Source organism: Phoxinus phoxinus (assembly GCF_949152265.1).
Source record: "Phoxinus phoxinus genome assembly, chromosome: 21".
In the NCBI taxonomy this organism is placed as follows: Eukaryota; Metazoa; Chordata; class Actinopteri; order Cypriniformes; family Leuciscidae; genus Phoxinus; species Phoxinus phoxinus.
Window position 1 is genome coordinate 22,255,938 of NC_136896.1, and position 14,517 is coordinate 22,270,454.

The 14,517-nt window shown below is 36.1% G+C and overlaps 1 protein-coding gene and 1 long non-coding RNA gene across 3 annotated transcripts in view; one reads left to right on the forward strand and one right to left on the reverse strand.

Annotated features, from left to right (window-relative positions):
- Window positions 1–6,113, forward strand: part of ccser2b (coiled-coil serine-rich protein 2b) — an 85,315-nt gene extending 79,202 nt beyond the window's left edge. The window contains exon 12 of one of the 2 annotated variants that reach the window (XM_079595337.1): window positions 1,219–1,824. In XM_079595337.1, the coding sequence (XP_079451463.1) occupies window positions 1,219–1,345 (127 nt within the window). In that variant the 3' untranslated portion in view covers window positions 1,346–1,824. Of the gene's footprint in view, window positions 1–1,218 lie in introns of both variants that reach the window. The other variant, XM_079595336.1, reaches the window with a different exon arrangement.
- Window positions 6,114–11,324: 5,211 nt separating this feature from the next.
- Window positions 11,325–14,195, reverse strand: LOC306989305. The gene is made up of 4 exons (XR_013795615.1): window positions 14,084–14,195; window positions 13,487–13,552; window positions 13,207–13,295; window positions 11,325–12,069 (listed from the first exon to the last, which is right to left on the reverse strand). It is a non-coding gene; the product is annotated as an uncharacterized lncRNA (long non-coding RNA).
- Window positions 14,196–14,517: the final 322 nt, after the last annotated feature.

Sequence of the window (14,517 nt, forward strand, 5' to 3'; positions counted from 1 at the left end):
TGTCTGGAAATATCAACACTGATAGTTTTTAATCTTTAATTGAAGAGACATTTAGAGAGAAATGCCAAGGTGGAACAATAAGAATTGAAGGGATAGCATTATTAGTATTATAATATTGTGTCATCATTTACTCACCATCATGTCATTCCAAACCTGTATGACTTTTTTTTCTGCGGGGGAAAATATATTGTTACATCAGACATACAGTTTCTGTTGCCATTGAATTCCATGGAGAGGAAAAAAAACAGAAAGACATTTCTCAATTTATTTTCTTTTATTTATAGTCCGATCTATATTGTATTTATTATTGTGTGTAGGAGTGTGTCACAGTGTCTCAGGCACACATCTGAGCATATAATGTAGTTTTGAGATTTAAATAGTAATCTATTTTGTTCTAAGTAAGAGTAAGTAGTTCTCAACTGTCAGTTGTCCTGAGTGAATTAACAAAGTCTGATGAAATATAACAAAAAAAGTTGTCAAACAGTTTGATGTGAGTTTAACATTTTATATATTTAATTAGCTATCATTTAAGCAATGGTGTTGAACAATCTAGGAATTGGCTTTCATTTTAAATTAGTGACGTCTCATTTATAAAAGCAAGACAAATTTCAGTCAGAACAACTATATTGTCATGTCTCATGTCTATCCTTACTGTGGTCGAAAATTCCTCATATTTTGGTTATGAATTTGGTCATATTGCCCCACCTCTAAGTAGTTTAATCAAGGATCTACTACTTCTTAATGCTTAAAGCGCCCAGTGAGCAGGCCAGAGGTGACTGTGGAAAGGAACCAAAAGCTTACTTTTGGTGGTAGCAAGCAATTTGAAAATGATTTTGTTTCCTGTATATATTTTATGTGAAAATAAAAAAAGTGTGTCAGCAGTGATGAAACATAGCTTTAGAGACATTACTTTGTATTTTCTAATGATGTTCAACACTATTTTTCATTAACTGGAAAGCTTCCAACTGATTAAACATTAATCGGACAGATTTTCTAATTTTATCAGGCAAAATAGGCCTACCTCTAGTTTCTCGTGTACCCAGATGCTCATGTTATATGCTCTGTCGTCTATTTTATTTTTATTATTTTTATTATTTAAAACTCATCCTAAGGGACAGAACAAGTCCCGTAATCGAAGAATCAACCTACTTTGATCATTATGAAATTAGAGCAAACAAATGTTCAATAATTGCTTATTTCTCTCTCTCTCTTTAATAGCTTCAGATACTACAGACTCCAAGATTCTTACCCAACAAGCTCCACAACCATGAAAGACTGTCAAGTCCAACCTCTACAGAGGCCCATTGTGACAGTTTGGATGCCGAGCTTAGTCACCACCCACTGAGGCCCACGTCCTGCTCTCCAGACCTACAAAGTCCCATCGCTGTTGAGACTACCCCAAATTGTACTTTACCAACGGTAACTATATCTGCTGATAGCACTGCTGCCTCCTCTTCCAGAACTTTTCAGAGCTCTGATCCTGCTGAGCTCGGCCTCGCGAGCAGCCGGCTTAAAATCAATGAGCCAGCAAGGCCACCAGCTTCTGCTAGCTTTTGCTGTAAGCTAGAAAAAGGTATACAAAAACCTCCTTTAAGAAGAAGCAGTTTTTCAACCCTACAGCCACCCACCTATACCAAGAAAGCTTCAACACTCATCAAGCCCCAGGAAGTACAGCAGGTCAGTGTGCTCAACGGGGCCCTAGGTAGGGTAGGAGACACAGGTCTATCCAGAACAAGACATCAACTTTTACCAGCTTCTGGACTACCCTGCATTAACCCAGCCCGACAGACTACAATGGACACCACCACTGTATCACCAATATGTAACAAAAAAAATCAAGGGTTCAGACAGTCTCTATTTATCAGAAAGATGGAGAGCAGTTTGCCCAGAGCTCGTGCTCCCCTTCAGCCCAAACATTCCCGCCTTCCTAAGCCAAAGGCGCTTTCTTCTCTCCCAAACCCTCAACAAGGTCAAACAATAACCTCCCCCGCTCTGCCTTCTCATATGCTTCCACAATTCTAGATTAGCCAAGCTTGGGGCATCTCACCAGTGCACAAAAGCTGCTTCGAAATGCCCTGCTTGCAAGGAATCAGTCAAGTATGTTGACTGATATTAAGGTATTCCATGCTGCTTTGCTTGATCTGCAGGGCTCCAAACAAATAAACACACTCTGTGTTACCCTGTAAATTAGGAATTCCATGAAAAAAGTGATTCTCCACTGTAGCTCCATGGTAAACACTACAAATGGTTTGTATTAAAATTATCTCGGTGTATAAATGTAATATATCTTGAACATAGGGGTTAATTTAGCAAGATACCCGATCGCTTCTACTTGCTTTTTACCCACAATAATCAATTCAGTTTTTCTGGGCTTGCTAGTACTAGAACAAAGTAAAAGAAAACTATTAACAAGTCTTACAGTCCTGTACTTTTTACATCCCTGCAGTACAAATATGCAAGCCTACCAATACAGATTTGCTTCCTTTGGGCTGATCTTACCAGTTATTCTTACTGTACAAAACTTGAAACAGATAACCACTATTTTTTTCTGAATAATGCACTAAGTTGTAAGACACACTATTGTCTACCTTGTACTTATGCACCTTGCATAAGATATTGCTCCTCTGATAGATTAGTAAGGCGCCATGATGATGAGCGAAACCAAGCAGAGGATCGTTATTGCTCCCGCTTCGTTTTGTTGTTGTTGTATTGCTCTTATTGATTCTGTTGAGAGAGACTTGCATTTTCCTGTTTTAACTTCCACCAAATGTGGTATGTGTGCCGTGTGGGCCATGATGCAGGGTGCCCATTGAGATTTTCAGAGTCGTCGTCTCCTCAAATTACTTCTCTACCCATCTCTCTCCTTTGTTCTTTTCTGCTAGCGTGAAGATTGTGTCCTGCAGGAATTGGCCTCCCACCACCATACCTAATAAGTGCAAGTTATGGATCTCTACAACATAATGTGTTGTAAGTCCTTGAACATAATGTGAAATGCAAAAATTAAAATTAAAATCTGGCTTTGAGGAACATTGGCCTATACAGTGAGGGAGTTAGAAGTGGTTGACATGGTTACTTAAAAATTACAGTTATTTTACCAAGTACGGTATGTTTGAAAATTATTTGCAATCTTGTTGGTCCTGGACCACATTACTCAGATTTAAGGTATGTCAAACCAGGGCTTAAAATAGACATTACATGGCATAGTCGGGGTGAACTGCGCTTGATTGTGTGATTACAGGAATCAAGGGATGCGGTGTGCACATACTTGCAGTCAAACCATTTTAGCAAAATTAAACAGCTAAACAGTTATTCAAGAACAAATCATAGAACAAGGAAATTACTATCTGGCCCCAAACCTCACTCCCACCCGGGTCACGGCACCAATGCAACAGGTTCTGCCTGACTAGATCCGAGTGAGTTTTGAACCGGCAACAGCGGTAATGTTATCAAAATTAGGGAAAGTTATTATTTATAGATTTCATTAATTTTTGAATCTGTATGACCAAAAATGTAGTATTTTAAGTAGTTTCCGATGTTGTCAGTAAATTATGCAAGTGATCGTGCCGACGCCTCCATGTTCATACAGTAATCGCACTAATACTTTACCTTCCACACTCCGCACAAACACTTGTATGTCTGAGCACATCTATCTAGTTTAACGTTAGAGCGAGCTACCAGGTACAGTTGCTACTTACAAATGATTAGCCATATTTGAGGTCGATAAATGATAGGCGAACATTTGGATTTCCTGCCCGACATACTGTATTTGTGACAAGGATCCGCCGTTAACAATCTATCTCTCACGGACTGCGTGACTTCGCCCCCATTTTTTTCTTTTTTGTCTTTTTGTTTTCTGCGACTAACCGACTAAAATTTTGGTCGACTAAGCTTCTTCTAATCGACTAACGTTTAGTCGACTATTAGGGGGCAGCCCTAATTTTTAGCTGGTTTGTTAAACAAATGAGCAGTTCCCTTTTCTTACAGTCTCTACTCCTAGTGTCCACTTTCTCTGCACTTGTATTTCAGTCTCGTGAAAAATAAAGTGCCCAAGCTTTGCAGCAGCAACCCCCTACTTTCATTCCATGTCTATTCACATCAAGATTCAATCTGTCTGGTTACCTTACCAAACACTGCAGTACATGGTTAGCACACCCACTGACTTATCTGGTGTGAATCCATCAGGCCCTTCAATCAGCACTATCTTGCCTGACAGCTTGCTACATATACCACTGCAAGTCAAACAGTTTATCCCCTGCATGTCAGTTCATCTTATTTAATTTATCTCAGCTATCCTTTGCCACTTCTACATGCATGCAGGTCTCTTCTAATGAGGCTTTCGATATGGTATCCACCTTGCATAAGACACTGTAGATGTTAAAAAGGGTTTAATGATACAGATCTTTAATACGGTGGAGATGAACCTGATGCAAAAGCTAGATTAGTCCCAAACCCTCACTCTGATCCCTAAATCCTCCTCAATGTGCACTCGCCTCATAAAATGCTTCCATCGCTACCTCTGCTCTCCACTCTTCACTCTTGGCCTCAGCCATTACTGTAGATATATTTGAGTGAGATGCCGATATCTCTTCTGAAGAACCCTAGATGAGATGAGGTGTTCTTTTTCTGAAGTGTTTTGGAGTGAATATGATAGTCTCTGTCAATGGAGGATAGTGAAACCCTTTCTGAAGGCTCAAGGAAACTCTTACATCTTATCTTTTTCATATACTACTGAGAGAAAAAACAGCCAGTGAGAGATATAGAGGTCCTTTCCTGCATAAACATGAAGCAAGTAGCTGCAAAGATTCTGATTATGAATATCATTAATGGTTAATAGATATGTATTATCAAAGCTTCTTACCAGAGTTTGTAGTACAAGTATAGTTTATCACTTTAACTGTTAACATGTTCCACTAACCTTTGCCAGCCACAAAAATGTTGTCTTTATTTGGAAGACTATACTTGTTTTATCATTTCAAACCTAACTTATTTTTGTGAAATGTTTGGATTGGCTACTTATTTTTATATTTGATTTAATGTCATGACGTTCATACATTTTTAAATGTGGCTTAATTCCACAAATACATTGGAACCAAAGACATTTTATTTAAGACATTTTATTTACATTGCTGCAATGATTTGGAGGGTACAAAAAGAACAAAGATACACAAACAATAAGAGTGTTGGTCTTTATTGTCTGCACTCTTAATATTCCGTTTAATTTTTCACATAATTATACATAAAAATGGACAAAAATCTTGGTCGACTCATAGTGCAATGCTTGCCGTGTTCTGAGAAGAATTTGATCCAGGAAAGGCAAAGCGAGCAGGAGTGTGACTGAAAAATCCGACTTCTACCTGCAGGCTTTTGTAGGTGGGAGCATAACAAAATATTGCATATTTGTTGCAGGAGTTGGTAGAATCTCACAGGAACAGGCTCGAGCAGGTCTGAAAAATTGTTAAGGGGTACACTACTGTCTTTACAACGATATAAAGGTTCATTATAAAGACTTCACTTTTATTTTAAGTCTGTATAAAAGTCACAAACATTATTGTGCGTCTGTGGCCTCATCATCTATTTGAATATGTGTATTACTTGAAACATTGTCTTTGTAGCTATAAATAATTGGGGTCATGTCTTTAGAGGTGGTAACTGTAATGAACACTAGTTTATTAGGGAGATTAGGGTTTCAACTTCGAATTTCTTTTGTCTCATTTGTAGCATGCAAACGTTGAAGAAACAATACCATTGTGTCATTATGTCTCCCTGTAGTATCAGATATACAGTATAGTATCATATGCAGCATAATCATAACGCCATCGAGATTAATTTGCTATTTTAGTACTGTTTTCTATTGGCCTTTGTTGTATGGCATCTGTTTACTTGATTTTTGCTACATACTTGCTTTAACTGTATGAAACATTGCACTGCCCTATAATGTAAACTTTGTTCAAACTTAATTTATTTGTGCATTTACAAGTATGTGTGTGTGAAATACAGATAAAGCTAATCAGATATGCACTTTAATTGTAAAGAGAAGAGATGAGAGATGTTTACATGTGCTTTACATCGTTCCATGAGGCTGAGTGTCCAAGAACTCTTAATAAAGACCACCAAAAGCTACTGCAAGTATGTGTTTGTGTGCACTTCACAGAACTATGACAAAGACAGGTCCGTCGATCTGTCAGGAGGAAGACGAAGGTAAACAGGATCCAATACGAAGTGATTTAAGTAAAACAATAAACACAGGAACAGAAAGAAGGTTTAAATGTGTGTGAAACGGGTAGACACACACAACATGCAAACATCAACGCGAACTGAAAGGTGAAACAGAGCAACTTAAATATACAGTGATTATGAGATGATAATGAACAGGTGTAATGATCTGATGAGTGTCCATGACAACTGATGACTGGCGGGAAAGTGTGACAAGAAACACTACAAAAATGGTCCATCATTAATAGGTAATGCAGGAAGTAATTGAGGACAAATGAGTAGAACACCATTGGGTTTTTCTCAAACGCAAGGCTACATATCTCGGCTGCTACATCATCAAATGTTGCTGAAGGCCATATCAATTTGAAGGATGCTTATAAGCCACTTTCACACTGGACACGATTTTGACGCACGAATAATTTGCGCGATGGTTTTATTTTTTGATCAGCTGTTTGTGTAATGAGTGCTTCCACACCGAACGTGAATGTGCTGGGCCGAAAAAAACAACTTTTATTTTTTTCGCTTTAATGTCGATTTCTTTTTACTTTTGCTGCGACAGAAAAGGCTTCAGCCAATCACATACAGTGGATTGTTTATTTGATTGCATGTAAACGCAGCCCCTGATGATTTTAAGAGGACAGCTCACCAAGTTGGTAGACTGCCAGACGCTGCTCCGGACCGATTGGTTCCCTGAAGTTTGTGGTTTGTCTCGTCAAATGCGGTGCCACTGTCTGAAGGAGCTCCTCAAATTGTCCCACAGACATCCGAAAGTAAGTGTGGAACCAGCCATGATAAAGTTTTAACTCCTGTACAAGATTAGCATAGCTACTCCCCCAAACTCTCTGTTCTTTAAGATTGGGTGCACCCAAAACCTTCTTTTCTGTATTTTAAAAAAGATTAAAAGCTCGTCTTCACTGGATGATGATGAAGGATTTCTCAGCTGTCGGCGCGAAAGTTTTGGAATGTTGAAGCTCTGAACTCTTATTAGCTCTGAGCTCTGAAGCTCTTGAGTCGCAAATTTGCGTCGCATCTGATGTGAATGGTTTTGACGCAAACTATTCGGTTTTTCGTCTCGCTTTTCCGTTACGCGTCCGGTGTGAAAGGGCCTTTAGAAGGCAGCCTTCTTTTCGCGTCCTTCTTTCTGCCTGTTTTGAAGGTTGCATCGGATGTTTCCTTTGCGGCCTTAAATCACCCACAATCCTTTGCGCACATTCCAATTTATGAAAATGAACAGACGGAAAACGAGTCGGTGAGCTTGTCTGAGTTGATTATGAAATGTAAGACAAAAATAATGTTTTCGGACATGAAAGTGTTGATGTTATCTTCTGTTTTGCTGTAAATTAACCACTAACATTAAACTGCCAATAATGTAAGCCACTGGGAGACCATAGACAGCTGTCATTCACTGTAGTGCATTATTTAATAGAAAGCCAGTTAATATAAATATTTGTAATGCAATGTATTTTTCCAAAATTAATTTTCAGTATTTTCATGCCGTGAACGCGGAGACGAGAACAGGATGCAGCCTTATGTTTGAGAAGCGACCAATAACTTTTGCTACTACTATTAACTAATCAGTAAATGAAAGCAAATTTAGAAGTAAGATAGTTCCTTATTAGGTAATCAGAAATTACTGAGTGAGATTAGTTTAGTCTCATTAAGAACTATGACAAATTATTAAGAATTGCCAATTAATTACTAATCACAATATTAACATGTCTGAGATGTGAGATTTTTTTTATTTTTTTTTACTCTAAACGTGGTCATAAAATGCATTACTAAGTGTTACAGTCATTCTTTAAGAACTAGTGATCTGGAACATTATTTTAAAGTGAAAAACATTGTTCACTTTAAAATAGTGGTCAAAATCAGTAGTTTTTAAATATTGTTTTGTGATTGTTCAAACAGCCTTCTCCAGGTTGGTAGCAATAATACAGAGTTGATGAAAAACACTCTCAAAATGTAGGCCATATGGAGAGAAAGAGGTCCAGGTTGTTTTATGTGGTTATGTCACTGACTCCCTTTTGAAAATTCAGACACACACCGAAGCCAGGCTAACCACCTGTTGCGGTCTTCTGTGAACATCTACATCAAAAGGCAAGCCTTTTCCATGCAATTCGACATGGCATGCCTTTCGTGCCATTTGTAATATTATAAAAGGGAAATTCAAATGGTAGGAAATTGATATCTGAATTTCAATGTGATTTCTCCAACAGCTGTCAGGACTTATCAGCCAAATTGCATGTAAGGAGTTGCTTCTTGAAAGTGGGACACTGTCAGATTATGCAGACTTATGTGAGAGGGTGGAAAAGGGACTTGATTCAGAAGAGAAAAAAAATCTGAGAAAAGAATTGGCAAACCATCTTCATTACTGTGAAATCCAGTATTGTAGCCTACTATGTTTACCATAGTTTTACAAAAGTGGGGTTCCGGGGTCAAATTGACCCGTAACATAAAGATTACACCTTTTCCCCTCCAAAAATGTCAAATGTAATCTTAAAAAAAAGATTTTGTGGGGTTTTTCTCTTCTTTTTTTAAACCTTTAATTTTCCCCTTTTTTAACCATTAATTTTTTATAAAATAAGCTAATTCTTTTTCATTTTCACTTCAGTAAAAATCAAATTCAGCGAAAAGAGGAGGCGTGTTTCGGCGCAAACGTTCCCTGGTGCTATTTTGCAGTTCCAGAAAACAATTCCGCCCCTGACCAGGAAAAACCTGGCGCACATGGCGTGTTGCGCGTTATGCCTGGTTCAGATTACACGATTTTAGCCCGATTTTGGCACGATTCGTTTGACGCAGGGTGTCGTGGGGATTCGTAAACGACAACGGGCGTCGGGACGCAAGATTTGATCGTTTCATCTCGTATAGTGTGTCATAGTGGGCGACAACCTACGTCGCGTCTGCGATGCTTCACGACATCACGACAAAAAGACTAGCATGTTTAATTTTTTTTCGGTCCTCCACGACGAGAGTGAGTGAGTGAGCGAGCGAGACAGAGTGTGTGCTAGTGAGTGTGTGTGCTAGGGTGACCACCTGGCTATATTGCTCTGTTGCAGGTCAGACCTGATTTCGCGGGACACGAGGGAGATAACTTACTATTATTATAGGTGAATAAATATTGATTTTATATTAACGTTAGATGTCTTTGCTAGCTTTATAAAAATGTTAGTCTATGACGGCGCTGACCGGCGCTGTGAACGTCACTAATTGCCTAATATAAAACTAATTTTAACAGCACGGGTCTATTCAATCTAAATAATTAAGTGAAAATAATAATCCAATCGCTAAAAAGCACATTTCCAAATAAACACAAATTCCATTAGGAAAGACTACAGATTAAATGCGTTCTTACCGGATTCAGTATTTTTGTGTCTTTTCCATGCGTGATGGTGAAACTTCGGTGGCTACACAGCAAATCTCCTTTTTTAGGGTCACCTGTAACTGGTTTTAACCATGTATATATTTTTTTCTCCCATTCCTTACGAACAAAGACGCTTTTTCTTCTCGGGAGCTCCGGATAGATCCATTTTTCTATTGCAGATTTTTTTTTTTTTTTTCTCAGTGTTTGTTTTCCCGAATTCCCGCTCTGGCTAGAACCAATAATAACGGCTGCGCACGTTCAGTGTTTTCTTATTAACTTTTTTTTTGTATAATTGTAATTTAAAAGGACGATTAAATAAAATGATGCAGACAAAATTAAAATGTGGGACACTGCTTATGACTTGCGGGACAAAGCTTCAAACTTCGGGACTGTCCCTCACCCCAGTGTGTGTGTGTGTGTGTATACGTGTGAGAGTGAGTGCGTGTGTATATGACATCCCTTGTGGAAAAAAAGTGCACTTTAGTGTACTTTTATAAAGTGTACTTATTACACAAATAATATACTTTAAAAGTATACACTTAAGTGTGAATTAAATGCAATCTTTTGGGCGCACTTAATGCACATTAAGTATAATTAATTTCAAATTTATTACATATTAAGTTGAAATAAAATGCAATAAGTTGCCATTAAGAGTGATTTTTTGGAACAACTTAAGTGGGACTTTAATACAACTTTATATCTACTTTCATAATTGCTTCTAGTGTCCTTAAAATATACTTAAAGTGCACTACACAATATACTGACACGCAATTAATGTGAACTAAAATATACTTTAATGTCAGTTAAAAATACACTTAAGTGTGAATTAAATGTATTGTTTTGGGCGCACTCAATGCACATTAAGCGTAATTAATTTCAAATGTATCACATATTAAGTTGAAATAAAATGCAATAAGTTGCCATTAAGAGTGATTTTTTGGAACAACTTAAGTGGGACTTTAATACAACTTTATATCTACTTTCATTACTGCTTCTAATGTCTTTAAAATATACTTTAAGTGCACTACACAATATACTGACACGCAATTAATGTGAACTAAAATATACTTTAATGTCAGTTAAAAATACACTTAAGTGTGAATTAAATGTATTGTTTTGGGCGCACTCAATGCATATTAAGTGTAATTAATTTCTAAATGTATCACATATTAAGTTGAAATAAAATGCAATAAGTTGCCATTAAGAGTGATTTTTTGGAACAACTTAAGTGGGACTTTAATACAACTTTATATCTACTTTCATTACAGCTTCTAGTGTCTTTAAAATATACTTTAAGTGCACTACACAATATACTGACACGCAATTAATGTGAACTAAAATATACTTTAATGTCAGTTAAAAATACACTTAAGTGTGAATTAAATGTATTGTTTTGGGCGCACTCAATGCACATTAAGTGTAATTAATTTCAAATGTATCACATATTAAGTTGAAATAAAATGCAATAAGTTGCCATTAAGAGTGATTTTTTGGAACAACTTAAGTGGGACTTTAATACAACTTTATATCTACTTTCATTACAGCTTCTAGTGTCTTTAAAATATACTTTAAGTGCACTACACAATATACTGACATGCAATTAATGTGAACTAAAATATACTTTAATGTAATATACATGTACATCGTTCGTTATATAATTAAATACATTTATAATTTAAAAAAATTATAATAAATTTGTAATTTAGTACATTTCAAATTTTAATAAAAAAAAATCTCTTAATAACCTAGTTACAATCAAAAGAAACACTATACATAAACACAAACAGTTACAACACTTTAACTCCTTTAGAAAGAGTCTGGAGGACAATGAAGCTTATATGCACAATCATTTTCTTCCTCAAATACAAAGGTACCTAAACATCACAGAAAACATTATGCATTTTTACATTTTCAGAAAACATTCTGTATGATATATAAAATTGTTTTTGTTTCCATGTAATTTACTGGTACTACTACTTTTGGGGTAATTTGGAATTTGGTCCCCATAAAAAAAAAAAACATACACATACACACACACACACACACACACACACACACACACACACACACACACACACACACACACACACACACACGCACGCACACACACCTAATATTAACAAAGATGAATAAATACAGTAAATAAATTGTTCATTGTTAGTTCATTTTGGCTAATGTATAAACTAATGTTAGCAAATGAGACTTAATATTAAAGTAAAAATATTAAAGCTCTTAAACCTTTACTAGCACCAACAGGACCAAATGGTTTCTTCTAAAATCTTACTCAATTACAGTGAATGTAAGTTTGTCTAAAAACAAAAAACAAAACAAAATCTGAAGAACTCCAACGGCATAAAAACAAGAAAACCAAAATCGTTTGTCACCAAATGTTTTGAAGTTGTTGGAAAGTGCTGTTTATGTCTATGTCCCAGAAGCTCTCCAGAGTATATGTGAATGGAAATGTTCCAGAGAAGCAGGAAAGTCAGAAAAAATACCTTGAAGAAAGAAAACAAAAACAGAAGGAAAACAATTGTTTATAAAAACAGATCCAGTCCATTATTATATTTGGCTCAATTGAATGAAAGTGATAGATATACAGTTGCGCTTTAAAGTTATACACCTTGCAGTATCTGCAAAATGTTAATAATTATAGTAATAAGAGGGATAACAAAAAATGTTGTTCTCTTTTTATTTAGTACTGCCCTGATGAAGCAGTTTATTCATTCCCCAATCAAATGTCAATAAATTTTCGTCATAGTTGTCGTCATTTAAAACTGGTTTTTATTTAGTTATCGTCTCGTTTTCGTCTGTGAAAAAATGTTGGTGACGAAAATAATGATACAAATTATTCGTCATTAGTAACATTGCAAGATGGCTGTGGATGAACACCAGTTGTTTGAAACAGCTTTGGCCGCTACAATGAACGAGTTAGACTTTTATCTAAAAGAGGAACCGAAGACGGTGCTCGAAACGTTCCTTTGCAAGAAGGATGTTTTTACTGTTTTTCCGGCAAGAGTCTAATATACCAGTTAGCTCTGCTGGTAGCTAGGCGTATGGGGCTTAGTTGTGATTGGTCGTACTAGTATTATCCAATTGCGTGCAGTGAGATTTTCAAATACATGCTTGGTGCCGCCCCTCGAGTTGGGTGATTTATATTACTCAATGCCAGACCCTTAATCTTTCGGATTTGGGTCTGGATTTCCAGGCTAGCAGTTCCTGGATGTTAAAGTTGAATTTACTGTCCAATTCGAACCACTGAATTTGCGAAGCGGAAAATTGTTTTTGACCAAAAATCACCTGTTAAATATTATAGGTTGTATTTTTAAACCATTTGAATATTTTTTAAGTAAAATATTAAAGGTGAATATGGATTATTGGATTTTTAATAATGAAAATGGGTTTGAAATGTTTTTAATCGAAATATTCACAGCTTAAATTTCAACCCAAAATGCAAGCCCTAAAAATACAATGCATTAAAATGCAAGCATAGTTAATGCAATGCATTTTTTTTTTTGTTCAAGTAGTGCAATTCAACAGGCTTTTTTGTTTCAAAAACATTTGCCATTATTTTACTTCCATACCCAAGACCCATGCAAATGTTTCCTCATCTTGGATGGTAAGTTTCAGCTTACCGCGCAAATCTTCATGAAGGATGTTCCTGTATTTACTGGTACCACGGTTGACACAGCAATTCTGCGGCCCTCTTCCTTTGGTTTGATACCTGTAAAATATATGATGATTATAGGGGCATCTGTAAATGCACAGGTGGGAATTTATTACTTGCAAATGGAGAAGATTCAAAGTATTTAAAAGCTATAGGGATAGTAAGTGACTTGATAGCAGTGTTTCAGCTTGATCAGGGTGTGCTGTCTGTGTAACAATTCATGACAAATTATGTAACGTTAACATCACCTCATCAATAAGGGCCTGTGATTCCACACCGCTTGCACTGTATCTCCAATCACATATGAACTGATCCTGCAAAATGAACGTGTAACTCCAGATAAGCACAAAAAAATGACATATTCCAAAACAAATAGTAACTGAACAACTCACTCTTCAAATGCAAAAATAAAAAAATAATGCTACATTACAAGCATTATTTCTAGAGTGATATATTACATTTTTATGGTGGTTATAACATTGATTATATGTATTAAATGTATATAAATGTCTTCGAGTGTTACAATATTGGATCTGTATTTAGCAAATTTGACTAAGTCATTTAGTAATTTTTAAATGATTTAAAAAGTCGGTTTAATTAAATTATATATATTTTCAGCAGCCAAATTCGTCGAACACACACACACGCGAACATATTATGATGTAAGAAATTATTAGAATGCAATCATAGATAAATTATTGAAAACCTGATTAATTCACCTCCCGAGTCTATTGCGTCTGTCTGCGATTAAAATAATGTAATGTGTTACACAGTCTTAATCGCAATAACAACTGCCATGTTACGGTGAAAATTTTAAAATAAAGAAAGCATCAAGATATACTTACTTGACTCATTATTGCAGTATAACGTCTCATCTGTAATCAAACGTGGCGTGGCGTTCTCTTCCTGATTGCGCAGCTTCAGTTTCCTTTCCTCACGAATCGCGATTACAGAAACATAACAGTGCATTTTTCAAACTCTGGTGAAGTAGTGCGTCATCGTGACGTAGTATATCTGGCGCATGCGCATTAAATAAAGTTAATATATGTCATGCATGGTTATATTTCAGCTTTTTAATTTCTGTTCAAACCATAGGTTCAAACTCATTGTGTTGTTAGACTCTGTAAGTTCACAAAACTTGATTCATTCACCTAACTAAAAGTCAATCATTTTTATAGTGTAGTGTAGTCTAATTTAAATTAAATGTATTTTAACTGCATTTAAATGCAGTTTAATTTTGTTTAGATTTGTTTAACTTTGCTCACAATTAAATGTGTTT